At 50.9% G+C, this 25,686-nt stretch overlaps 9 protein-coding genes across 9 annotated transcripts; 5 read left to right on the forward strand and 4 right to left on the reverse strand.

Annotated features, from left to right (window-relative positions):
* Nucleotides 1–133: 133 nt before the first annotated feature.
* Nucleotides 134–580, reverse strand: PV06_03198 (uncharacterized protein; the record flags this gene model as incomplete). Its single annotated transcript, XM_016403961.1, has 1 exon — nt 134–580. One exon carries the CDS (start codon nt 578–580, stop codon nt 134–136), a length of 447 nt encoding a protein of 148 aa, XP_016264966.1.
* A 178-nt stretch (nt 581–758) lies between these two features.
* Nucleotides 759–2,905, reverse strand: PV06_03199 (uncharacterized protein). The gene has a single exon (XM_016403962.1). It carries the CDS (start codon nt 2,634–2,636, stop codon nt 1,170–1,172), a length of 1,467 nt encoding a protein of 488 aa, XP_016264967.1. The 5' UTR covers nt 2,637–2,905; the 3' UTR covers nt 759–1,169.
* A 671-nt stretch (nt 2,906–3,576) lies between these two features.
* PV06_03200 (uncharacterized protein) lies at nt 3,577–7,071 on the forward strand. The gene has a single exon (XM_016403963.1). It carries the CDS (start codon nt 3,871–3,873, stop codon nt 6,484–6,486), a length of 2,616 nt encoding a protein of 871 aa, XP_016264968.1. The 5' UTR covers nt 3,577–3,870; the 3' UTR covers nt 6,487–7,071.
* A 2,896-nt stretch (nt 7,072–9,967) lies between these two features.
* On the reverse strand, nt 9,968–11,104 carry PV06_03201 (uncharacterized protein). The gene is made up of 3 exons (XM_016403964.1): nt 11,080–11,104; nt 10,924–11,012; nt 9,968–10,872 (listed from the first exon to the last, which is right to left on the reverse strand). Exons 2-3 carry the CDS (start codon nt 11,009–11,011, stop codon nt 9,971–9,973), a joined length of 990 nt encoding a protein of 329 aa, XP_016264969.1. The 5' UTR covers nt 11,012; nt 11,080–11,104; the 3' UTR covers nt 9,968–9,970.
* Nucleotides 11,105–14,785: 3,681 nt separating this feature from the next.
* PV06_03202 (uncharacterized protein) lies at nt 14,786–15,890 on the forward strand. The gene has a single exon (XM_016403965.1). It carries the CDS (start codon nt 15,109–15,111, stop codon nt 15,640–15,642), a length of 534 nt encoding a protein of 177 aa, XP_016264970.1. The 5' UTR covers nt 14,786–15,108; the 3' UTR covers nt 15,643–15,890.
* A 516-nt stretch (nt 15,891–16,406) lies between these two features.
* On the forward strand, nt 16,407–17,587 carry PV06_03203 (uncharacterized protein; the record flags this gene model as incomplete). The annotated part of the gene is made up of 3 exons (XM_016403966.1): nt 16,407–16,666; nt 16,758–17,320; nt 17,388–17,587. The coding sequence occupies 3 exons, from the start codon at nt 16,407–16,409 to the stop codon at nt 17,585–17,587; spliced, it is 1,023 nt and encodes a 340-aa protein (XP_016264971.1).
* A 739-nt stretch (nt 17,588–18,326) lies between these two features.
* PV06_03204 (uncharacterized protein) lies at nt 18,327–20,311 on the forward strand. The gene is made up of 9 exons (XM_016403967.1): nt 18,327–18,497; nt 18,639–18,688; nt 18,767–18,811; nt 18,942–19,089; nt 19,162–19,242; nt 19,295–19,371; nt 19,438–19,681; nt 19,733–19,812; nt 19,874–20,311. Exons 1-9 carry the CDS (start codon nt 18,419–18,421, stop codon nt 20,192–20,194), a joined length of 1,125 nt encoding a protein of 374 aa, XP_016264972.1. The 5' UTR covers nt 18,327–18,418; the 3' UTR covers nt 20,195–20,311.
* A 177-nt stretch (nt 20,312–20,488) lies between these two features.
* Nucleotides 20,489–23,529, forward strand: PV06_03205 (uncharacterized protein). Its single transcript, XM_016403968.1, has one exon. The coding sequence runs from the start codon at nt 20,744–20,746 to the stop codon at nt 23,438–23,440; it is 2,697 nt and encodes an 898-aa protein (XP_016264973.1). The 5' UTR covers nt 20,489–20,743; the 3' UTR covers nt 23,441–23,529.
* Nucleotides 23,472–25,606, reverse strand: PV06_03206 (uncharacterized protein). The gene has a single exon (XM_016403969.1). The coding sequence runs from the start codon at nt 25,559–25,561 to the stop codon at nt 23,543–23,545; it is 2,019 nt and encodes a 672-aa protein (XP_016264974.1). The 5' UTR covers nt 25,562–25,606; the 3' UTR covers nt 23,472–23,542.
* Nucleotides 25,607–25,686: the final 80 nt, after the last annotated feature.

Here is a 25,686-nt window from a genome sequence, read left to right on the forward strand (position 1 = left end):
CGTCACCTCTGCGTTTTTCTTTGGCGGAAAACCAACTCAGACACACAGTTTCGACCAGTCATCAATAGACGACGTCAATTGTGAAGAGAAGACCTTGCAACCTCTCCCTTGCATTGGGGAAAGAAGCTGTTTACTACTTCTCTCTCGACGTGGCATCTGCGATGGCTTCGAGGATAGGACCGTCTTCTTCTTCGTCCACGCTGTCTCTCCCTCTCTTTTGTATGGCCTGCATCAGTTCATACAGCTGACCTATTTGTTGGTCGCTCATCTTGTCCATCACGCCCGGGTCGATCCTTTGCTCTTGCCAATCCTCCCCCTCGAGCATCTGCCCGTAATTCTGCCACTCGGTGAGGAATCCCACAATGTGGAGTGGGTTCTCGATGTCTCGATGTCGCCGGAACTCCGCCTTCAAATAGGTGTCTCCAAAGATTCGTTCTTCTGGTCCTAATCTCTTGCGGTGTATCCGTAGCAGTCTCCGGTACAGAGGAATAGGAGGGAGGAGAGCGAGTGCGGAAGCTCTTTGGCCCGGACGAAACGCCTGCGTCGCGGGAGCCGCGAGTAGTCGACTGGTTGGACGCATGCTGAGTGCGTTCAGCTCCGAAAGACTCCTACGGCAAGTCGTCGACTGGTATCTCTATAAGAGCATCTGCATAAATCAAAAATGTAGCTCATACCATTTACGAGTGGTGAAATCATTAAAAAGGTCGACTTTTTGGGGCACGTTTCCGATATTTATCCGATTCATAGAGGGTATTGTGAGCAAAGCCAACCATACCAAAGACAGGTACATTTTCTATCCGTACTAAACGTCTGATGCAGCAATCTGGAATTCTACCACAATCTCTGTGGTGCTTCCAAGTAATAGCTTGTCCCATCTTTGCTCTGTGTGCATACATACAGCAGACAAGCAGCATAATTTTTGTTTGACCTCTCCATCAAAGCACCATCTTTTCTCAACCCATCCTAATAAATCGAGGCTCACAAGCCTAATCGAGCGCCAATTTGTGAGAAACATTAGTATAAAACAACCGAAATTGATGGGGTATCCGCTGTCGTGCGTCTCTCATAACATGCAAGTCTTCATAATGTTACAAGAAAATGAATAAAAGTCGTAAGGTCATATGTTACATGGGTTGGCTGCTGGAGGCGGTGGCGTCACGAGACCACCATTAACCACTGCAGTCCATCTCTGAATCGTCTGAATCAGGCGGATCAGTGCTCTCATCCGAGAAAGGGCCATAGTCCATGCGAAGTTCTTCTGGGTCTCCGAAGTCGTCATGTTCGAGCGGATGCAGGTCGTCCTCCTCGTCGTCGTCATGATCAAGCTCGTTCGAACCGTAGCGACTAGTCACGTAGACGTCGAGAGAATCAGACATAGTCACCTCCAGGAAGCTATCCACATAGGCTTCCGAATCGAAAAAGTGCATTGGATACATTTGTTCAGAGTCCTCCAAGATACCTTGAGCGGAGAAAGCGGCAAGCTTCAACTCTCTACGCATCCGTCGAGTTGCATCAACCCAAGAGCCCCGCTCTAGCGTGATAAAACCGAGCTTGAAGACATGGATGGCGGGCTGACGCTTCAACATGGCCAGGAGATCATCCTGAGTAGTCGACAGGCAATCGAGGTCCAGGTAGTTGAGTTTGGGCCAAGAATGTTCTCCAAGAATCATCTTCATGTCTGTACAAGGGCCATGATAACCGTAATCCTCGAAGTTGACCGTGAGCGATTCTAGACCCGTAGCTGCACACAAGGCATCTCGAAGAATCCCTTTGCGCAGGTCTCCGTAACAGGTATCTGCCGGCATGTCGCCCCAGGTGACAACTTCATCCCGCTCAAGACGAAGACCCAGCTCAATTACTTTGAGGTTACTGAAGGCCACACAGATCATGTCGCGTGGCATGTAGTCACTGAAGAATTTTGGAGACATGACATGGACTGCGAGTTCGCGAAGATTGGTCAAAGGTCGACTTTGGGGGAAGAGAATATGCTTGAGCTGCTCCTTTGTATGCTTGGTATCACCTTCAATTGGCATTGCACAATCAATAGCAAAGGTTTCGAGAAATCTTTCTGATAATACGTGCTTGCACCTTCCAACGGTGTTCAGTGCAATTTTGGTGAGTCGTGGAAAGCGTCGAATACTAGGTCCAAGTACTTCGGAGTAGGTTGTGCCTTTGATCAAGTCCTGCTGGTCATTGAGAACTTGTCGATAGCGATCATATTTGTTCTCAATCTCTTTCTGGAACTTGGCAAGGTTGCGTTCAAACAATCTTTTCTCCCGATCAGTGGCATGTCTTGGAGGTGGTTGCGGTCTCTCTTCTCTGTGGTGTTCCAATTCGTAGTGGGCAGAATAGGAGTGAATACAGCCGATATTCGCCAGAATGTTTGCTTCAAAGACAACCGTTTCGACATTTTTGCAGAAGACGTCATGATTGGCTATAGCATTCAATCGCTGGAGAGAGTCTTGACTACAATGGAACCGAACTTTGGATACCAAAGCTTCTGCTCCAATAGCAGCCAGACGTTTGGCAGTGAGTCGGAAGCTTGCCAGGCTCTTGAAGTCCAGAAGACGGCAGACTTTCAGAAGTACCTCGTCTGGACACTGCTGCATTGCTGCAAGCTCTGGCAGCGTCTCCATGATGGTGTAAGGTTGCTGGAAAGGTGGTACAGGATGGGATGAGGTGGTAGGATGGGAACGACGTTGTGAAGCGGGGAAGACAACTGCGTTGAAGGTTGTAGGCAAGAGCGTGGGAGGAGATGCACGGCCGGCGACAATGACAGTGACAGCGACAGTGATGGGTGCAGACGCAACCTTGATTGCTCGCCGGCGAGAGCAAGATTGTGCGGAGGAACTGTGTTAAGCCATATAGAGATGGAATGATTGTTATGCTGCAGGTGGTTTGATTTGGTTCAAACAAGAAAGGAAGGAGCGACGCAGGTTAATTCAATGGGTGACAAAATATATCATGCCGTCTTGCCGTACAAGAAACATCCCTGTACTTGACTGACCGGGGTTGACTGGGCGTCAGGGTCTCACTATTGACTCGCTGCTATCCGTAAGTGTTGAGGGCCTGTCCTGGCTTCACTAGGTACCTGTAGATATCACAGGCTCCCCCGGTTCTTTCCCTTGAGACAACACAGTTGCAGAGAAGTCACCCTCAGACACGTCGAGACACAGTACAGTGCGCAGGACGAAGGACATCATCTCCAATACCTACAACTCCGTATTCTCTATCCCACACCTATGCGCCTGTCTTGGTCGATCTTTTCCTATCAGGCACCATCAACATTATCAGTTCATACAAAGTCCTGACTATCCATAAGGTGTCTGTGACCGATCATTATCCCTACGAATTACCCTTCAGAAGTCCAACTCCATACAGCACACGACGGTCGATCTCATTAGTTGTGCCCCTCGTTTCCTTCTGGCGTGGAGCGCGTAAAGTGGTGCTCCCGAATCGCACTATTCCCAGGCGGTGCTTAGCCTCCCTCCAGCTCCCCGGCCAACCTACTACGCCTATTGTATGTAATGTACGGATACAGAACGAATAACCGCCGCAAGTCATTCACATTCTATTTGGGCCTGACTGCACCAGCCCAACAGCCAACTCTACACTTGCCAGCGTCAACCACAGACCGTGTGACTCGATTGTCTGTCCAACCTGGCCCGCACGTCAACCGCTTATCGTCGCTCCTCTTCTCACCTCGTCGCCCTTTCATCGTCTCACCCTTCATGTTCAGCTAGCACGCACTGTCCCGGCTCAGGGCCACCGCCTTGAGCCTTTAATCAAAGAGACCAGACTTTCCGCAGTACACACCTCGCGAAACCTGCAAACACATAGGAGTGAACGTAGACCCGAGACCATCACAGGATGGAATCGAGCCATGAGGGAGACGATGGCAGTCAAAAGATGAAAAGAGCGGGACATCACACACTTCTGGCCAAACACTTACAGGGAAAGAAGCCGGAATGGGATGCTATCTCTTCACAGAAACAACCGCTACGTCTCCTTGACCTGCCTATGGACATTCTACAAGCCATTCTCAAGGAACTCACCCATACTAACGATCTCACATCACTCGCCCTCACCCACTCTGCCCTGCATGCCCTTGTCATCCCACACATCTACTCCAGATTTGATATTGTCTGGCCTGATGCGAATGCCACTTTCGAGAATCGCATGGGAGTTGATGCTTTGACATATGGATTGGCAACTCTGGTCATGGCCCAGGACGTCTTTGGTGAGGCCCCATACCAGCAACAGTCTCTGCACCAGTGTCAACAGTGTGGACACCACAATCACCCTACACCTCTCAACTCCGACGGCCCTCGAAAGATACGACGTGGCAACCATTTTGCTCAGTATACCAAGAAGTTCAGTCTGGGGAATGGGCCGGCGGATTGGGTTCAAGAGTATCTCATAACCAAAGAAGGCGGCAAAATGCTCGGTACACTCGTTGCTCTTGCAATTGGGAGAATGCGAAATCTGGAAGCCTTCATTTGGGATATGCCCACTGGTGTTCTCCGAGATGTATGGCTGGCTCTCGCTTCTCTTGGTAACCGCGACGATGGGCAAGAATGTCGTTTGGAACGGATATGGGTTCGATGGCACGATAACCAAGATCAAGGCCCGTTGGCTTCCCCGCCACTACCAGGAGCCGGTCCCGGTGCGCATGTTTCGAACTTGCCATCCATTCTAGCTGGCACAGCAACGTCCTTGTTCCAAATCCCTCCATACCCTCGCGTTGAATTTCCGACCTTTTCAATATTGCCTCCCCTCCGAAGTCTTAGTGCCCTAGACATTGATGAGTTGCCCTACGCCGAGGAAATGAGTGTTCTTATTGAGAGATCACTTGACAAGATGGAAGAACTACGAGTAGGGATGGCTCCACACGCCCAATACGACATATGGGCCCGGCCAACAGATAATAGAGCCCCTGTCTTGCAGCCTTTGATGTCCTCGCCAAGCGATCAAACGCCGAGGCCTGGGGGAATTCTGGGGATTCTCGTGCATCGATTCTGCGATCCATTCGTTCAAGATCGAACCAAAGACTTCACTTCTGACCCTGAAGCACAAGAATACTCGATCCAGGAGGTCGATGAATCCCACAACCCGGAAAATGGCAAAGATGTCGCTGAGGTCCATAGTCAGGCGATGGATGTTGAGCATCTGGGTGCTATTCTTTCGGCTCAGAACCTCGAAGATGAGGAATCGGATCCAGCACCGAAAGAAAATACCTCTCTCGAGCAGCGTCACGTTCCAGAACAGAGCAATCTTCGAAATGCTGGGGAATCATTCGACGACCCCTATCAAGAAAACCGTCCTTTCCGGAAGCTCCGCTTAAACACATTGGAACTTGAGCGGGTGTATCTTTCGATTACAGTCTTGTCCAAAGCAATTGACTGGTCAAGGTTGAAAACTCTCACTCTTCTGGGTTGTAGAAATCATGAGCAACTTTGGAAGGCACTCCGCAAACAATTCACCCCCACCAGTCGAAGGAGAGTGTCATCGACAGTCTTCAGGACATCTGCCAACGGCTTTTCGAAGATACCTACCGAAACGGCACCGTCATCTTTGGAACCTGCTCCATCGGACTATCCGCTTGGACTCAAGAGGCTTCATACCGACACTGTTTCGCCTTCGTTGATCGCATTTATCAAAGACACACTTGCACCCGATAGTCTTGAGTGGCTTTTCTTGCAAGCTAACCCAACTTACAAGTCTCAAGTCACAATAGACATGATATACAGGGGCGCTATTCGCAGACACCGCGGAAGTCTCAGGAAATTACTCATTGACAGCACGTTGCGAACCGAAGATCCAGACCCTCCAGACACGTGGAGACGATGGGTCTTTAATCGTGAATTGATAACTTGCATCACGAGCGGAAAGATGAAGCTTCGGGAGCTGAGTATGTCGATCGACTACAAAGACTGGCACCACTTCCTTCGACGACTGCCCAATGCGACAACCTTGCGGTCATTGCACATTTCACACATTGCCGAGCATGTCAATGGCACAGTCCACTCACGCGACGCGGCATTGCAAGTCCTCGACATTGTCGCGCTAAGACCAGAACTTGAGCTGTGTTATTTGGGTATACAAACGCATTGTTACGAAATTCTCGAGTACGCCAACACGCGGAAAGGACCTGTCTTGACTGGTCCGAATGGATCGGGAAGCGGCGGTCACTCTGGTGAGGACGTTGATACCGACCAGGATGCGGGACCCGCTGGCGGGGATGCCCATCCAACACCTCAAGGTCATCACCACAGTCATCGCTTCTCTCATGACGACGACGAGGATGGAGACATGGATGATACGAGTGACTTTGAAGTTGTCTCAAGTAGTGATGAAGAAATGACCGACGAAGAGGGCTTGCAAGGGTCGAATTCGAACGTGCCAAAGCCGACCTGGCGGTTACGCGAGATTCTCTTTTATGACGATAAAATTTCAATCTTCAAAGCAAGGCATGGAAGATTATAACAGTGTTCAATCTATGACTCAGAACTACAAGGACTGGTTGATACAAATGGGTATAAGAACGAATATCGAAGTGACATGCTCATTTCGGAAACGATGGTCGGATGTATCTCGAATGGATTGATCCAGTCGTCAGAATAGCCACCTTCAAACGAACAAGCAGGCTTTCATGAACGCTGGACACGCAAAGGGCAAAGTTCTCCTCTGCGTGGGTATGAAGGATTTTGGCGAGTTCACTGAACCGAGACGAAAGAAGAATCCCACTCAGCAGGGCTCACGGCTTATGGGACGGGCTCAAGTCATGTTTACATCCGTTAGAAGTTGGCTCATGAAGGTTTGCTGGCTAGGTTGAAAGGCTCCCGGATGGACTTGACGGCCTCCATGTCTGTCCTCCTCGGTGACGAACCAAAGCCTGCCTGGTAAGTGAGGAAAGGGCCTTATCATCCTGGGACTGGTGAAGGAAATAACGATAAAGGGATTGATGATGAATGGTAACGAGAGTTCGAATCGACAGGACATCATACGGATCAGGCAAGGTCTAGCTAGGGGGTTAATTAGTTGATTGCAAGCGTTTGTAGAATATATTCAGTTCAGTGAAAATCCGTTTGAGACTCTTTTTCTTTGGTTTGTGGCGAAACTGGTTACATACGGAGTATGGCAGTACGACTTGTACCTGTGCGAGACACGCTGCCACCGTCGGATCGAGTTGACCAAACTTTTTGGTTTCAAAAAGCAGAGAAAAAGTGAATTTCCCGCGGAAAGGTACGTGAATAAGTGGCTTGCCCTTTTGGGGGTAAGGGGGGAGTAGGGGAGGGGGCGTAAGGTAAGGCTCGTGATTCGACTTTTGGTACACCGTATCGTCCAGGTGACTACCAACATTTTTGGTCATCCTGAGAGCAAACCTTCAATCCACACACTTGCCCTCTCACACTTGTCCGTGACGATCAGGGCCGGCACGTTGGGAATAAGCGTCCCCGATTACTGCTTAGAATCTCATCTCCAGGGGAGGGGGAGGATGGCGGCAGGCTGCTCAGCTTGCATCTCAGCCCCTGGCATCTTATCATCACTCGTGATGATCACCGTAAGCGACAGATGAGATGAAAAGAAACGCAAAAATTTTCCTTCTTCTTCTTCAACAACAACAACAACAACAACGACAAAAGTCTCGTGTCAAAACAGCAACACTGGCACACACACATATACACACAATCTCTCTCTCTCTCTCTCTCTCTGTCTCTCTCTCTCTCTCTCTCTCTCTCTCTCTCTCTCTCTCTGTCTCTTTCTTTCCCATGATCTTCGTCCCGCGGCGGCGTTCTGTTGTGTCATTGTTGATGGCAAAAAGACTAATCAGCACTTACCGTGGTGGACCGATTTGTTTCGCCCACAAATAATGATCCATGATCAACAAAGCGTGGTGTCTCGCGTAAGATCTTCCAGGGTCAAACGCCATTTTTATTCGGGCAATGCAATGATGATGATGATGATGACAGGGGTTGGAAGGTGGAAAAAGAAAAACAAAAAGGCCAGGAACCTATCCGTATGTACTCGTACCTTGTAAGGGGTACTTTGATCATTTGTAAGGCCCCCGCAATGGTTTTGTTGTTTTTGTCATGTAGGATTGTTGACTCGTAGAGGGGACGTAGAGTGGTGACATTGGGAAAGCTTAGAGCCGCTGTGGTGAGAAACGACATGGCAATGGACCGACCCAAAACAGGGAATTTTGGGAGGGCAGGGGGGGTGTCATTCGCCTCGCTTTGTTTACGGTGGCGGCGACTCGTGTTTCTTCGATTTCGCCCCGGTCAGTTTTGTTTGGTTTTCATGTACGGAGTACAGTAAACGGTGTAACATTCAAAAGGACAAGAAACCAAATAACGTGGGTTATGCATGACATACGAGTAAGAGTTCGGACAACGAGAAGGATAATCCACAATACGGAGTACATCATATCTTCCCCCCCCCCCCCCCCATGTTGGAAAGAGAAAAAAAAGCAGACTTGGACTCGCTCGACGGAGAAATTGCGGTGCGTCAGCAGATGGTGGTAGAATGGGAATTCCGAACGGGGTGGAGAGGAGGATAAAATGTCGGCCATTTGATGACCTTTGATTACTTGATGATTGATGATGATGATATTGATGAACAAGACCATAAAAGAAAAGCAAAGGACAATTTGTATTACCCGTAGGGAAGAGGAAGATGGGGGAGTTTTTTTTGGGTGCCGGCGACGGGGAAGTCGAGGCAGCAATTGGTGGAAAAGGGGCGCCATAAGAAAGGTGACTTATACAGTACTAATACAATATAATTAAGTACGGAGTACATCATATCGAGGGAGGATACTGACAAACCAAACCCACTCTGTATTGAGACCGATTACTGGTAGACTTGTTGAATCTCTACCGAGTATTACTGTAAAGCTTTGTACAGAGTAATAATTCACTAACAAACTCATCGGATACTCCGTAGTCGGTAAACGGATCTTTTACGACGCGGCCAAGACGGTGTCAGCCTCGCCCCCCCCGTATCCTAAATGGTATTGATCACGAACACACGACCCATGCTCACTTTCACACTTTGCTTGCTTGCTGATTTGCTCGTCTCCAAACATTTTGGCCTGATTTCTATTCTATATGGTTACGGAGAGTACACTTGGCACACCTGACAGAGGGAGGGAGAGACTGAATTCCATCATCCCCTGTTCCTTGCACCGTCATTCACGTTCTTTCTCTCCACTACCCTACTTGGGTACTCCGTACGGAATCTACCATACACACATCAACAAACGCAACATGGTACAAGGATGTGAATCTTTTTCTTTTCCCACTCTCGCCAAATACGGGGAGTATAAATTTGTCAATTGATTATCCCCATCCCCCCATCCCCGGTCCCAGGACTCGCCGGGCCAACTTTTGGCTGTGCGACGTCCACTTACGTCCGTGTGCCGGGGCAGATAGATATAGTGCAACTCTTGCGGCCCGTGGCTTCGTTCTCGGTCAGCCAGCTGTACCAAACTGTCAATGTCGGTTGATGGCCATAGGGCTGTGGCCCCAGCCTCGGCCCTAAAGAAAATAAAGCCGTGGGCAGTGCGGAGCCTTGCAGGGTACGTTCAAGGCGCAGCAAAGGCATGGACTGACCCTTGGTCGTACCGTGTCCCTTTATCAAACCGTAATATTTGGGGCCGAGGTATGTCGTATGGCGTTTGTCCGTGACGAATGTGTGTGAATGCCTACAAAGTGGCGTCTGCCTTGCAAAGAGGCACTGGCAAGCTGAACAGTCAAGGCCACGCCACAACACATGTCGATGAGGACCCACACCTGGTGTTCCAAGTCTTGGTTGAGTGACATTGTCAGTCAGTAATATGAAATCGCATGGTTCATCTGACACTTTTTCCCTTCCAGCAACGCCGATGTAGGATCGCTGAAATCGTCCCATGTCGTAATCGTATCTTCGTATGGTGAATAAGTAACACCGAATGCTGACACCACGATTCTTCTTATCCCTTTTTGACTCGGTTTGAACTTTCGGGGATGGGTTTCCCTTTGCACTTGCCACCGGACATGTGGCCATTGCGTGCGGTGGTCCTGGTGAACTCGGTGCCACAGTGAGGGCAAATCGCCTTGGTTGCGCTACCAGACTTCTCCCGCTGGTGTCGAAGCAGGTTGCTAAATGTAGAAAATTGTCTTCCGTTGCAGCCGTGGTCCCAGCATTGCGGCTTCGGCCGAGATGGCATTATCTCAATCTCCGCAGGCGAAGATTCCAAGGTCGATGGAACAGGCGGAAATGGCTGCATCGTGGCCCCGATAGATTGCAATGGTTGCTGGCCATGTGACGGGGTGAGATAAAGTGCGTTGGATGACTCGGGCGTGGGTAAACTCATTGCAGATCCGTGTGATGAGGTTCGTCCAACGGGGTAGAAGTTCTGCTGCATCTCCCCTTCGCCTTGGGCCAAAGGAAAATCTGTACCCTCTTGATTCCCAACGTTCGCTTGGATGTGAGAACCAAAATAACCTCCTTGTTGCGGAAAACTAGGTAATGGTGGCGACATATGATAGGTAGGTATTCCATACATTTGCGCCATACCGGGTCCACTTTGTGATCGCATGCCTGTCATGGACGGGAGAGATTGGGATTGATGCAGGGCATTTTGCTCGGCAGCGTAGGACAGTAACATGTCGCCTCGGCTGTGGCTGCGATCACGCATAGTGTTGGTCCTGTTGTGCCGGATAGGGGTCCGATCGTGAGGTACGGGTGCCACCAAGCCTGACTGCGGTGAATGAGAAGATCGTCGCCGAAACGCAACCTCGGAATTTGCGGTTGGAGGAGATACCATAAGATGTGATTGTCTCGAGTCTCCAGGGCTGTACGAACCATGGCTCGATGGTATCGTCTCATATTCTGTAGCGAGTCAGTCGGTTCAGTATGTACAAGTGGCCGGGTCGTCCTTACGATGGTATGAAGATGTCATGTCGCTATGATATGGAAACTGTTGAGGAAGAAAATGTGCCGGTGGCGCTGAAATCACTTGAGTTGCCATCCTAGATAAGCCAGTCCAGTTAGTCAAAGCGCAAAGGAGGAGGGAACTCTCCCAAGGCAAGTACTGACCCTTGCTGCGGCAAAGAGAATTGAGTGACACCGATTGATGGAACAACCGCCTGGAGAGGTCGACCTTGTGTCGGGTTCTGAACCCAAGAAAATTGGGGGCTTGTATGATTGAAGTGTTGTATCTGTGAATTTCCTCCCCGTTGAGAGCGCAGAACGTTGTTGCTGCCAATGCTTGGCCTGGTTGTTTGATGTTCCGGGTAATATGACAGGACCTGAGGGCCGTCTTGCCCACTCACACTCGAAGCCTGAGCGTCGCTATGCGCTGTGCTATGCGGTCTACTAGACGAGCGATCCAGCTTAGAGGGCGACGTCGAGAAGAAAGACGAAGTCGAGTGTGATGAATTGAGGTTCGCAATGTTGTCGGTCTATCCACTCGAGCCTGCTATTGCAAGCTCGAGAACACGAATGTCTCCTGCTTTCTTGAATGATGGTTGGCTCGAAATGGATGGTGGTCTTGATTGACAACGAAGGATGGGGAGTCGGCGGTAGATGTACCCCTCGAAAAGGCCCGGGTTCGCTCCGATCAAATAAGTTTTCGAAATAGTGCTGCTTTTATCCCCCCTACTGGGACTTCCGCGCCTGCTGATGGCAGCGATGGTGTAGATGACGGCGGAATTAGATGTTGACCGGGATTGGTGTTCAATGGACCTCTGTATATAATGCCGTCCGGGAACGGGGGTTGATGGTGGGGAAAGGTGAAGGGTAGAACGATGAACTCGAGGCGGATACGATGGCAATAATGGGCTTGATCTGAAGGGAGAAACCCTCGGTGGCCACCCTTGGCTGTGGTTAGCGTAGCCCTACGGCTTTCGTGCGCTATGACTACTCGTAGACTGAGTTCGAGCCTGTCTTCGGGGGCCTGAGGAGTGCGTGCAGGTGCAACCCGCGGATGTGGCTCGGACCTTCTTATGAAGCCTGACCTCACAAATGCATATCCCAGGGGGATGGATTCGAGATGATGATGACGGGGTGGCCGATCAAGGGCAAGTATCAAGGGGCCAGGAGGTTCTTTGGACTTGGGTAGGCGGCAACGAGAGCAATCGGCAATGGTATGGCTAGGAGTGGTGTCGCACGACCTGGGTATTTGGGCCAAATCTGAGCTGGGTACATATCCGCTGCCTATGGATCTGACCTGTTGAGTCTAGCTCGCGGACCGGGGTTATGGAGTGTAGAGCCAAAGGTACAGCAAGTGGTAATGTGAGGTCAAGGACGTACAGCATTGGAGCACACGTAGACACCGAGAAAACGTGGAGCGCAACGAAGCAACCAAGGTACTTGCAGCATAGCCCACATCAACCCAATGACCACGAGGAGCCGAGCTACCTCAGCCACGGTCAGCACTGCTTACTTACATAACCTCAACAGGGTGGGGCCATACACCGGCGTCCACACCAGCATACATTACCCAGTCTGGTCATCTTTGAATACGGCTGTGGTGGTCATGCAGTATCGGTCTTGAAATAACAGCCAGAGCGCATTATCATGCCTCTATGGTTGAAGGATGTGCCATAGGGCGACGGAAAATTCCTAACATCCTCGAGCGGGCTCGATGGTTGCTAGGCCGGATGAGGACGAAGTAAGCAGGCGCTTTTTCTGCCTACCACAGCCTGGTGGATTAGTATGGAGAGGAGTCCGAAGGTTCTCACGCGGAGCACGTTGGCGTACAAGACACACCTGCTCCCGATTCGGGTTGTCGCTCAGCCTCGGGGCTCGCATTCTAACATTGTCCAAAGTCCATGCGAGAAGTGTATTTGCCCCAGCTACAAAGCTATGCTGCTGGAATGAGATTGCCGGACCTCGTATGTTTCCGGTGCCGTCGTCGTCCCTTCGCCAACAACGATACTAAAACTCGTCGGCAGGTCCAAGGCTGTTTTAGGAGTCGCAGAAGATGCTCTATGGGGAAAGACGCAATACTGGTGTCATTGGTGACGCAAAAATGCCATTCTTTTTGGCCTTATTGGGCGACGGGACGAAGATCCCGAGTGGTTGAGTGCGCTTCACAAGGTGAGAAAAGAGGCCGCAAGAAAAGGGTTGGACAAATCTCGCCCCCAAAGGTCGACGTCGGCCGTCGTAAATCTGAAACTCCGATCGAGATACGATGATTGGTCCGTTCGTGTGCTCGAAGGTCAACGGCCACTTGGCGAGAAGCTGCACATTCCGATTGAATTCATACTTAAGTTAGTAACACTCACTACTCCGTGCTAGTTAGCGACATTTATCGAATGGAGCTTTTCAGGTCAAGTAGGTCGTTCCGGTCAGCTCACTGCGCCGATTCATCATCACCGGAGGAGCCTCTCTCACTTCCCAGTCGGTCTGCAATTTTGCGATTCAACCAATCCGGTGCTCAGAGCCTGTTCAAAGCATTCAAGCTCCTCGCTCCGGCAAAGGTACATCATCATTCTAGTGATGCATAACATATACGAGCATCAAACTACAGCAGTAGTCTGGTGCTGGCGGCCGTCATAGTTGCAATGTGCAGCTACAAAGGGCAAAGCTAGCACTCGTAATGAAGCGTTCGATGCTCCACCGGGCACAAGGTTCCAAGAAAAGCTGCCGTGGGGTGCCCTGTCAACAGTAGACGCCTTGGGCTTGATCCTTTTGTAGATCCCGTATGCTTTATTTCGAGCGTTATACGAAGAATCACAGTGGTGAGCACCGTACGGGACTTTCCCCACAACACCAACACAGGTCCCGTCCCTTGTGAGCCACACACCAAGCCACCACACTTATTCAGACTTTGAAACCTGGTTCACAATTGACATGACCGACATTCCGCTGGTTGCTAACCTATTTTCTCGCCGGTGGAGGATGCCGCTGGTGAAAGCGAAATTTTGGACCGCGATGGGACTTCAGCCGCACGCTATATATATGAAGTGAAATGTTTGACATCATCAGTGTCTCATGAAAACGCCCATGCGATACGAGTACCCGTTGCCCGACGCCGATCTCCTGAAGCGTGATACTTCAGCAGATGTTCGCTGTTTTCCCAATATACGGACATTTGGCAGGAGGTGTGAGATATATGGTATAAGGCCCACGCTTCGTGAAATAGAACCCTGTCACAAGGGACGGAGCCAACACGGGCCGCGATTTCATTGCACGACGGCCGGAGCTGAGGTTCTTTTCAGGAATCCCTTCGCACAGTAGACGTTGTAACGTGTCCCTCTGGTCCGACAAGAAATTGCTGCTGCAACGAGGTCTGTGTGACTGATGGAAGATAGTCATACTTTGGGCAACCACGAAGACCCGAAAGGGCGGAGAGAGGTGATAGTTTGCGAGACACATACCTGAGCATTTGCTTATCATTTGATTGACGTGGTTGTAGAGTTGAGGTTGAACACGAAAACGTCCACGCCCACGAGTTGCTGTCCAAGTTGATACAGTAGGACTCCAATGGCGATCACTTGCTCTACCACAGGGAGCATATACCAACCACCAGTGCCTCTCTTCCGACACTCGACCAGAATCGTGAGCACATACGGCACATTGTAGTCGCAGAAATGTTGGTGCTTTACTTGGACGAGTACGGGCAACAGCCAAATGGAGAGGACAGTATGGCTTGTAAAGGTCAGATATGTAGGCAGGTTTGCTGACTAACTTAGGCATCACCCGGGGGGCACATGACTTTGGCCTATGACGAAGTGTGTCGCCTGTCGCATTGTCACCGGCCTCCAAACTTCCCCCAAAACAGACCAAAACTACCAGCAAAACACCAGTCATCCAACGGCGGCTGGCCCGGTCACTCTCACACTGTTTTCTCCTCTGATGCCACGTCTTCAATCCCAGCCAACCACTCAAATCTACCACCTGTCCTTCCAAGCTCTTCGTCCATCTAGAAGCGCGTTTGTACAAAAAGGAGGGGCTGTTTGCTGAAACCGTTAAATAAAGCCGGAGGGAAAAGACCCCATCGCGGGGCTTTCTTCGTCGCAGCAGCCATTTAGCCCCTTCATCTTCTTCTCTCGAGACTGATTTTTCGACAAAGCAAGGTCAACGTCGTCTTGTGTGTCTGCGCACCCGCTCGCTGGCATCATGGCTTCATTTTTCGAGGAACTCTGGAATTCCATCTTCACTCCAGGTCCCACGCCGACTCTCCTCGTTGCAACAAACGCCGCGTTTGCAGCTTTGCAACTCCTCCTTCTGATCCTTCTCCTCGCCACCTACTCGATTCACTTCCTTATCTTGTCTGTACTCTGCGGTGGGCTCTGGTATTCTATCAACTGGTTTGCAACTGAGGTTTCCAAGGCACGAGAGGCAGACAAGGCTCAAGTGAAGAGATCCAAGAGTCCAGAAACCGAAAATGCGAGCGACACAGAGACCGAAGGCCCTCCGACGTCTTCTTCGGCACCTACCGAGCCGCAGTCGGCCAAAACTACGGCGGTACAAGCGGGACAAGGACAAAGGCACGAAAAGCCTAAACAAAAGTCTCCAACCTTGCTAGAGCCACGAGCGACCGACGGCGTGGAAGCAGTTCGGAGACGGCGAAGCCTTGGTGAAAGCTCAGGTTATATCAGTACGGACAGCGAATGGGAGAAGGTGTCAGAAGGGGAAGAGAAAGGGAAATAATCGGTTACAAGCGAACCTCCCCAAGGGCTAGATCACATACTATTGATGATTCATGTCAAACAGCGAACGCAACGGACGAGAAGGGTACGTGACACGAATGAGTTGAACAAAGACTATATATCCCAAGATACCCCCCCAGCTAAATGAAATTCTGAAAGTATTCTCGATATTGTACCTATGACAGCCTCTGTGCATATTTCGTCTGCCATAATCTGTACGGGGGGGTTGAGTATCTACCTGAGGTACATGGACATCAAGGGCTAGTACTCACAAATTTCAATTGTTAGACATCCCAAGTACAGTTTGACTCCGTTATATCCAAGGCAAACACAGTCAAAGGCAAAGGAGTACGTGGTGCCCGCGGCCCTCCACAGAGGCCCATCTAAGCACGGCTAGTGATGCTCGACCGAGTTTACTTACAGTAGTACACCCTGCTTTGGCCTGGTTTCATTGGAGACTCGGCTCGGGGATTAACACCAAGCCGAGTATTTTCTTCATCCAGACTACAGTGTTGACAATTTATATTTCAAAGCAATTTTACAAAGTTCAACATCACCACAGCTATGATGGGGGTTCAGACCTCCGACCCCGATTCTCATGGGAATATGACAGTCGCGGTATATATTCGAGCAATGTGTCGTCGTTTCAGTGGACGAAACCCCGAATGTCCTTCAATACAAAAGATTTAGATCCCACGGATACTTCAAACGTCGCAAGCAACAGTAACAAGCACTCAGCTCCTACCTAACCAAAAAAAGGACAAGATGCCTACCAATTTTGCAGCATGGATCCCAGAGGCCAAGGCCAAACTGGTGGTAAGAGAAGCTCCTTACCCTTCGACAGGAGTCGGCGAAGTGGTTGTCAAGAATGCCGCAGTTACCATTAACCCCATCGATTGCAAAGTCCAAGAACTGGACCTTTTCAAGTTCAAATATCCAATCGTCCCTGGTTGTGAAGTTGCTGGAGAAATCGTCGAGGTTGGCAGCGGTGTGACTGGACTTTCTGTCGGTCAGAGAGTGATCGCGTCAGTCCTTTCCCCAAAATCAATCACCATGTGGTATTGGTTTCGTTGAGGTGGAAGGAGCACGCTGCTGACCGGGCTATGACACGGACAGATCTTGCGATTCCTACGTACAGCGGGCGCCAGATTCAGGAGCTTTCCAAGAATACTCTGTCGTCAAAGCTGCAATTACTGCTCCGATCCCAGACTCATTGAGTTACGAGGCCGCCTCTGTCCTACCAATTGGATTGTCGACCGCGGGCAGTGCGCTCTTTCTGCCGAAACATCTCGGCCTTCCTGTGCCGTCACTGACTCCGAAACGCATCGAAGGAGTGATCCTCGTTCTGGGAGGCAGTTCTTCCGTTGGCTGCAACGCCATTCAGCTTGCAAAGGCTGCCGGAGTAGAAGTCATTACAACCGCTGGCAAACACAACTTCGAATTGGTCAAATCCCTCGGCGCTGCACGAGCCTTTGACCGTTCTGCTCCAGACACAATCAACGACATCCTCACCTATCTGCGAGGCAAGAAACTCCTGGGCATTGTCAATGCGATTGGTGACAAAGACACGGTTGCAGCCGCAGTTGAGATCTCGGTGGGCAGTGGTGGCGGGGCGTCGGTCGTTAATACTGTTCCCGTATTCTGGGAGTTGGATCGCAAGGGCGTCAGCATTGAACAAGGTAAGTACTGAGAATAAAATGTCTGCACCACTGGGGAGATAAATCTGACATTGATGGTTTTGCATAGTCTTCGGTCTAGCCATGGTCGGCACCGGAGTGGACAAGGCTGTCTGGAAAAATTTTCTACCTCAAGCTCTCGAGCAGGGGAGGTACCTCGCAAAGCCAGATGCGCTGGTCGTGGAAGGTGGACTGGAGGCTATACAGACGGCTATTGACAGATATAATCAAGGTGTTAGTGCACAGAAGGTGGTTGTCAAGCTGGATTAACCTTAGGGCATCGAAGATTATATTCGTGGTACTGAATACTATACGGAGTAATCATGGAAGACGAGGCTCGGTGGAAAAGGACAAATGCATAAACAATGGGGAGCGTTTAACAACTTTACTGAGGATCCTCCTGCTCCTATTTTCGGAGCATGGAGTATAGCTACCTAGTAACCTACAGACTGTCTATCTAAATAGTCCGATTCTTGAAAACTTTGGTCTTTAAAAGGTACCGAGAGCCCGAAGTTTCATCTTTACTATACAAGTATTTTAGTAAATCCGTACCCAAGCTACGGAGTCTATGGTTTGGTTTCAACATAGGACGGTTGCTGCCATGAACAATCTGCAGTAGACCGGGTCGGTAGGTCGAGTACCTCTGTACCCTGAGGTTTAGAATACTCCAATTCTCCGTATATTGCAGTGACAACCACTGCAATGGTTTTGATTACCCTGTAAATCACTGTTCGAGTACGAAACCAATGTCTCTCGGTGTTTTTCCCCCCTGGCCTTGGTTAAGGATCATGTAGTTGTCTAATGTGGAGTGCTTGCAAAGATCTTCCACCACTGCTCAGACGCCAAGTGTCACCGCCTGACAGTGATACGCGAGCCAAGGTGTCACAGGGTTTGGAGACAACTCCATGTACTGTATTACTCCCTGTAACCGGGGAGCTTTTTTTAACACCTGGCTCACTAGTACAACCCCAGATATAAAAAGCTGCCCGAGGATTCTAATAAGACCTCACCCGTATCCTTTTTTTGTCTCTCGATTTCTGTGTCTCTGATGATTTTCTATCCTCATACTGCTCTAATTATTCCTGGCCTTCTCTACTCACCATGTTCAACCTCACCAAACCTCAACGATTGATGATCATTATCGGAATATCGTTTTCCTTTTTCCTTGCGGAAATCGGAGGTGAGTTTCGAACAACCTCAACTGCACTCGACAGGAGGTCCCTTGTTCCCTCCCCGCCCAAGAGGGAAAAAGCCTCGCCAACCGTACCAAAGACTCCGATACGAAGACCACAGAGTAACTAATGTTCACCCCCTGTCTTAGTCGGGTTCTACACAAAGTCGTTGGCTCTAGTGGCTGATGCTTTCCATTATGTAAGGAATTCAACTTTCAGTGATTTTTCCGCGCTGCGAAGATGAGATTGCTAACTTTTTGCGTTTTGTGTGTCCTAGTTAAACGATCTGGTTGGCTTCGTTGTGGCATTTGTTGCATTCAAGGTAAAACATTCCCCAGTATCTCTATCCCTACTCCGTATATGTATGGGATTTGCTCCCTATACTCCCTATACCCCCTGTTACCCCTGTACCCCTTATGGAATAAGCTAATCGAAACTTTTTACCAACACAGATCTCAGAACGAAGTCATTCTCCCAAAGAACTTTCCTTCGGTTGGCAGAGAGCAAATCTCTTGGGTGGCTTCTTCAATGGCGTCTTCCTACTTGCATTGGGTGTTAGTATCTTTTTGCAAGCGGTGGAGAGATTCATCGACTTGAAACGTAAGACTACCTTGACCTTTTTTTGGACATGACACGACACGACACAACACAGATAGCTCACCGTCATCGTAGGAGTCGAGAATCCTAAGCTTGTTTTGATTGTTGGATGCGTTGGCTTTGGTCTTAATGTCATCAGCGCCGCCTTCCTACACGGTATGTTGAGTCTGATGAGAGAGCGATGCGGCGAATCTAATTCAATAAACAGAACACGACCATGATGTTCACCAGGCTGTGAATCAGGGTATTGGTGCAACCAGTGACGTTGATATGGGTGCGGTGAACGTAAGTGGCTCCTGCGTGCTGGAAGTCTGTCTTTTGCAGAATACTGACGTGGCCATACTCGTACAGGCCGGACATAGTCATAGCACTCACCGCCATGAAGATTCCACCAGGTCTACAAAAAAAGGCCACGATCATGATCTCGGCATGATGGGTGTTTTGTTGCACGTCATTGGCGATGCTGCCAACAACGTCGGCGTCATTATTGCTGCTGCAGTCATCTGGAAGGCCAAGTATTCCGCAAGGTTCTACGCCGATCCAGCTGTTAGTATGGCGATTTCATTGATGATCTTGTTCTCTGCCATCCCGTTAGGTATGTGTTTAACATCCACCCCTTTGGTGTTTCCCCTCTGACAATATGTAGTCAAGAGAACTGGCGCCATCCTCATGCAAACTGTTCCTCGAGGATTGGATCCCAACGATGTGAAACATGACATCGAAACGGTACGTGTCCATTCTTCCCCCCCGAAAACAAAATCGAGGCAATCACTCAGTAGGGTTGCAGATCGATGGTGTACTAGCAGTACATGAACTGCATATCTGGCGCCTGAATCAGCAAAAAGCAGTGGCTTCGGCTCATATTGTTGTGTCCGACGAGGCCATGGCGGATTTCATGACCCTTGCTAGCACAATTAAAGAGTGTTTTCATGCCTATGGCGTCCACTCGGCTACTCTTCAGCCGGAGTTGCTGGCGCCAACACAAAGTGCTTCTGGCGCCGAGAGTCAGCCAGTAGGTGAGGGACTGAGGCGTAGGAACGCTGAGGATGCCTCTTGCATGCTGGGTTGTGGAGCGACTCTATGCGAGGATTTGACATGTTGTGGTTAACACTCATATGAGAGCAATATTTTTTGGCCGCAAAGCGTCATCTCAAGTCGTTTGGGACATTTTAGGTGAATGAAGTCACGCTATAGACTTGCATAGTTGTAATGTACTTCATGTGCCAGATGTGGTCGAGAGGAAACGAAAATGAGTTGGGAATGTAGAATGGTGAAGGCGCTTTGCCGAGTCAGGAGCGTGATGTCACATGCAACGATTGACTCGCTGCTTCGCGCCTCTGTCCGTCTTGTTAGTGACTCGTGGTCAAGTTTGTCCGGAATGACTCAAGTCACAGACATATCTCTTTCTACGAGTACGCCTGACTTCTCTACGAGACTGCCATGTGCTTGACCGAGACTCTCAAATCCAGAACATAACTAATTCGCACCAAAAGACCTCTCGTTCATCAATAGCAAAAATGTGCCTTCGTCTGGCCCAAATGCTCTACTACTCTCACACAATAACCCGTTCATTATCGATATTACGGCTGGTGTTACGGCAGAATCTCATATGAAGGTTGAAAGAGGTGGATAGATTCACGCTGGTAATATTACAGTCATGGCATCCATATTTACCTACCAAGACGAACCTCCTCGAATACATTCGCCATGGTCCACCCCGGGAACCTCAACTCCGCAGCCATCGCAGAATGTTGAGACTACCATTGGGGACAATTTCCAAGATACGCGTGTCCTCACTACCCCTCTTGTTGAGAAGCTGGAACCGGAAAGGCAGGATGGTCCCACAGAATACAAGTTGCACCTGCTTCTGCGCCCAAGGCGTAGGGCTGCTCTAAACGAGCCCGCGGCCACGAGTCCAGACCTATCTCCGGCGGGCTCCCATGCGCCGGACAGGCAGACATACACTTCAGGCGACTCGACACTGGGACGCCCTTTGGGCCAGCCATCTGCACAGGCCCGTCAACTCAGGCTTCAGCAATTGACCACACAGCTGCTGTGGAGACTGCAGCAGTCATCCCCTTTTCACTCCTCTTCAAATGCCGATCTCGTCTTGCCGATGCTTCCTGAAGCAGGCCCAAGGTCAGGCGTGCCTGGGAGACCATTTAGGCTCTTGCCCGGCTTGGAAGAAAGTCAAGGCGCGCTGTACGAAATCGGTGTGGCTGATGACGGGACGCTGGTCGGCCTGACGGGCGAAGAACTGCAGGAGAGCCTGGGCAACCTTGAAACCATGGCCACCAGTCTAGGCTGTACCACCATTGTGCTTCGGAGAGTTCTGGTAGGGCCTGGCGAAAGGGTGGATCCCGAGCTTCGTTCGGACAAGGTCCGCTTGCAAGAGGACGGACTTTGGGTTGCGGAAGTTTTAGTCTTCCCAGACTCGCGAACGACCACGGATCTAAACGAGCCCGTGACGGCCCTTGACTCCGGAGCAAGCATCGTGGAAGAGAGATATCGTGATCGTGTAGTCGAGGGGGCCTCAACGGAACAGCTTCGGGTCACACTGGTTGGGGCTGCTTCTTCAGGCAAGTCTACCCTCCTTGGAACGATCTCGACATCCACTCTCGACAACGGCCGTGGGAAAAGCAGATTGTCACTGCTTAAACATCGACACGAAATTGCTTCCGGAGTTACAAGTTCTGTAGCACAAGAACTTGTTGGCTATCAGACTGACCGAGCATGCCAAAGTCCCGTCGTCAACTATGCCTCAGGCAACGTTTCTTCTTGGACAGATATACACAACCTAGCAGATCGCTTGGTATTTTTGTCCGATTCTCCCGGCCTTCCTCGATTTGCAAAGTCGACCTTTCGTAGCCTAATATCTTGGAAGCCATCCTGGACTGTTCTCTGCGTTGCGGCAGATGATAATGAGGGCAATCCAAGCCAATCTAGCGAAACAGTCACTACCAGCATAAATTCTGCAGACCACATAGCAGCAAAGCGGGTTGATTTTTCGCTATGCCATCTTGATTTATGTCTGCGATTAGATTTACCTCTCATCATAGTCATAACCAAGATGGATCTCGCAAATAAGACTGGCCTCCGTTCGGTTTTGACAAAGCTACTTTCAGCTCTGAAAGCCTCTGGAAAGGTACCTGTGGTACTAGGAAACAGCCTGGGGACAGTTGCAGTGCCTGAAGCTGGTGGCTTCGCGCCAGAACTGCAATCCGTTCCAGACCAGGAGCAAGCTGAGGCCGACCGACTTGTTGCATCAATGGAAGACGGCAATGCTGGCAGAAAAGTTCCTATTCTAATGACCAGTACAGTGACCGGCCAAGGGATCGCCAAGGTACATGCTTTACTACGCTCAGTCCCGATCACAATATCTGGTGACTGGATGTCGTCTCGTTCAAACACAAGTCCTGGGATTTCAATCCTTTTCCAGGTCGATGAGGTCTTCAGCATACCCCCTTCACGCGTGTACACCCAGGATGCACATGTCGATCACAAGAACCAAGGTGTAGTTCTTTGCGGGCTGGTTTCTCAAGGCAGATTGTCTGTAGGAGACGTGTTGGATCTTGGACCATTCGCCATCGACCAGGAACAAAACTCCCCACAAGCGTCCAGGTCGATCTTGAAATCAAAATCCTACAGTACTGAAGCTGTATCTGTTCCAAAAAGGGCCGGTATCTTTTCGCGGTCGTACCAAGACAGCCCAAGGATGTCTCTCAGTGCCACTCAGTTGATACCAGTCTATGTGCGGGTAAAGGTGGTTTCGCTTCGTAGTCTCCGACTCCCAGTCACTCGAATGGGTCCTGGAGAAACTGGAACTATTGGAGTTGTATCCATCGACGACCATCGGGATCTCGTCGTAGACCTGCAGAAGGCTCGCAAGGGTATGGTGTTGATAGATGCCCACGAGCGACCTTCTGGATGTCGTTCTTTTTCTGCAACTTTCTCAACCATTGATTTCTCCCATCCTACCATGCCGCCACTAATACTAGGTGGTCACGCTATCGTCTACGTCAACAGCATTCGTGCAGCAGTCAAGATAATTGCCATGGCCACGAATGAACAAGTACAAGGGGATGGGTTTGACACTTCCCAGCAAGAGGCGGAAATGTTCTCTTTCGACGGTAAAGATGCGATGGAAGGCCCGGAAAGATCCGTGTCTGGTGAAGGACTAAAGGTGATTGAAATATCTTTTCAATTCGTGAGTACAGTGGAATGGATGAATCTCGGGGACTCGATTCTCGTTGTACCTACAGTCACAGCCCCTGGTCCTGTAACGGGAGCTGCGGCGCCGAATCCATCTGGATTAGCTGGATTTGTTGGCAAGATCAGTGATCTGTTTAGCTGACACATTGATGTATCGACGTTTGCAAAGGAAAGTTATGTATCACCATGAGATCAGCTATACCGAGCCTTCACATATAATACTATATTCCGTGACTGTCTCTCATCATAGTCTTGCTGGTAACTGGTTAGGTTTTGTAGTATCTGACCCTAGGAAGATCCTCCTATCCATTTCGACTTCCTTTTTCCAATCCACCGCTTCTTCTGCGAGAGCTGTGACGTCTGCCGGCAGGGCATTCGACTTGATCCACCTTTTGGCAATGGCCTTGGCGACTTCGTCGCCGTCACTGCAGGCATCGTACATGAGCAGACAAGCGCACGCGACCGCCTCGACATGTTCGAGGATCTCTCTTCCGCGACGAAGTAATTGTTGCATGTCGAGCCGATCGACCATATCTTTCAGGGTCTTGTACCGATTCGACACGGCCCAACATTCGACGAGGGTGAATTCGTTCTGGACCGCTTTCAGGACACGACGGGTCCAAGTTCCAAAAACCGAATCCAAGACGTCACTCTGCTTCGTCTTCGAGTTTTTGATGACACGCAACACGTCCTCGGCCATGACGCTCGTGGTCCCTTCCCATATGGTGCCGACGACGCTGTCCCTGAACAGCCTCGCAATGTTCAGGATCCCGCCGTCCTCGTTGTTCTCGCAATAGCCCACTCCCCCGAGGGATTCCATGCACGCCCTCAAGCCGGACACGCTGTTCATGGAGACTTGGGATTTCATCACGGGAGTGACGATCCTGAGCAAAAGGTCGGCCGTTTCCTTTTCGCGAGGCAGGAGGACGCCGCCGCCGCCGCCGCCCGTGCCCGCAGCGCGTGCGCCTCGCGTCACGGTGTCGTGACCCTGTTCGGAGGCCCCGAGCAATGCGACACCGAAGAACACCAGGTGAGTGTTGGCCACGTATTTGACGGTCTCGCCAGCCATCCACGCCAGGTGCTGTGGGTTGTCGGATAGCAGACCGCCCCGGACGCGGCGGACGCGGGTGTACGCTCTGGAGACGGCGAGGCCGCGGGCCAGGTATCCCGCTCCGCCCCGCGCCGTGTGCAGGCGGGTGATGTTGAGGATGGAGCTGATCTCTTTGACGCCCTGGCCTTGTTCGCCGATGAGGTAGGCGCGCATGTTGGAAACTTCGAGTTCGGCGGTTGGGAGACCCTTTGTGCCGAGCTTGGATTTGAGTCGGATGGGCCGGACTCCGTTCATTTCGGTCTGGTGGCTGTCGCCGACCCGGCGACGAAGAGGGGCGTAGAACGCGCTCAGCCCTTTCCCTGTCTGGGCCAACAGGATGGTCATGTCGGCGTCTGTGGCGGACGAGAACCATTTGTATCCGCTTATGCTCCAGGGGCCGAGGGGGAGGCCGTGGGCGTCCTTGTCGCGAGATGCTGCGGCGTCGCATTCGAGTTCTTGCGGCGTCATAAGGCGAGCGACGGTTTCGGTGCCGCTCACGTCGCTGCCGCCGGTGCGTTCCGTCATCCACTGTCCCGAGGTCCAGGCGTAGGTTGGGTCCAGAGAGATGAGCCGGTGGTAGGATTCGAGAAAGACGTCGGCCCGGCCGGGCTGCCGCAGGTCGTCAGCATCCTGGAGGTGACGGCGCAAGAGCACGGCGGCCCCGTCAGTCATGGCCATGGGACATGTCGTGAGTGCGGCGGTGCCGTCCCAGAGCTGGAGCGTCGCGAATTGGTGCACGCGCCGGTTGAAAGGGGCGTGGATCGAAGGGTGGGCGTAGCCGTGGCCCACGACGCCGGCTCTGGTCTGGATCCGTTTGAGAGCCCGCCAGCCCTCGCCGGTGCGGAGGGGTGACGCCTTGTTCTCTTCGCCGAACGTGTTGAGCGGGTGCAGTGTCGGCTGGTCCGTCTCACAGTCGACCGTGTGCCTCAGGGTCGACGGCGACAGGACGAGACGCGAAAAGTCATGGAGGTGCTTTGAGATTTCTCGCGGCGTGGGTGTGGGAAGATATAATGATAGAACACGGGGCAGAGCTGGGTCGTCGGATGTGGCAGTATTCGAGTCAGAAGGTTCGGATGGACCTGGGCTTGTCTTCGAACTTGTATATTGAGGTGGAACGACCGGTAGTTCTTGAAAGAAGCCGGCCGTCGACGAAGAAGCCTTCACCGGTCCCATTCTGACAGTGCGTATATCTGAAAAGTTGGAAAAGGACACAAGAACCACAAACCACGATTTCGATTGTATATTTAATGTATCTCAAAGGGAAACACCCCCGTGGCTACTAAGAGACCCAGGGCGGA

Source organism: Exophiala oligosperma (assembly GCF_000835515.1).
Source record: "Exophiala oligosperma strain CBS 72588 unplaced genomic scaffold supercont1.3, whole genome shotgun sequence".
Lineage (NCBI taxonomy): Eukaryota > Fungi > Ascomycota > Eurotiomycetes > Chaetothyriales > Herpotrichiellaceae > Exophiala > Exophiala oligosperma.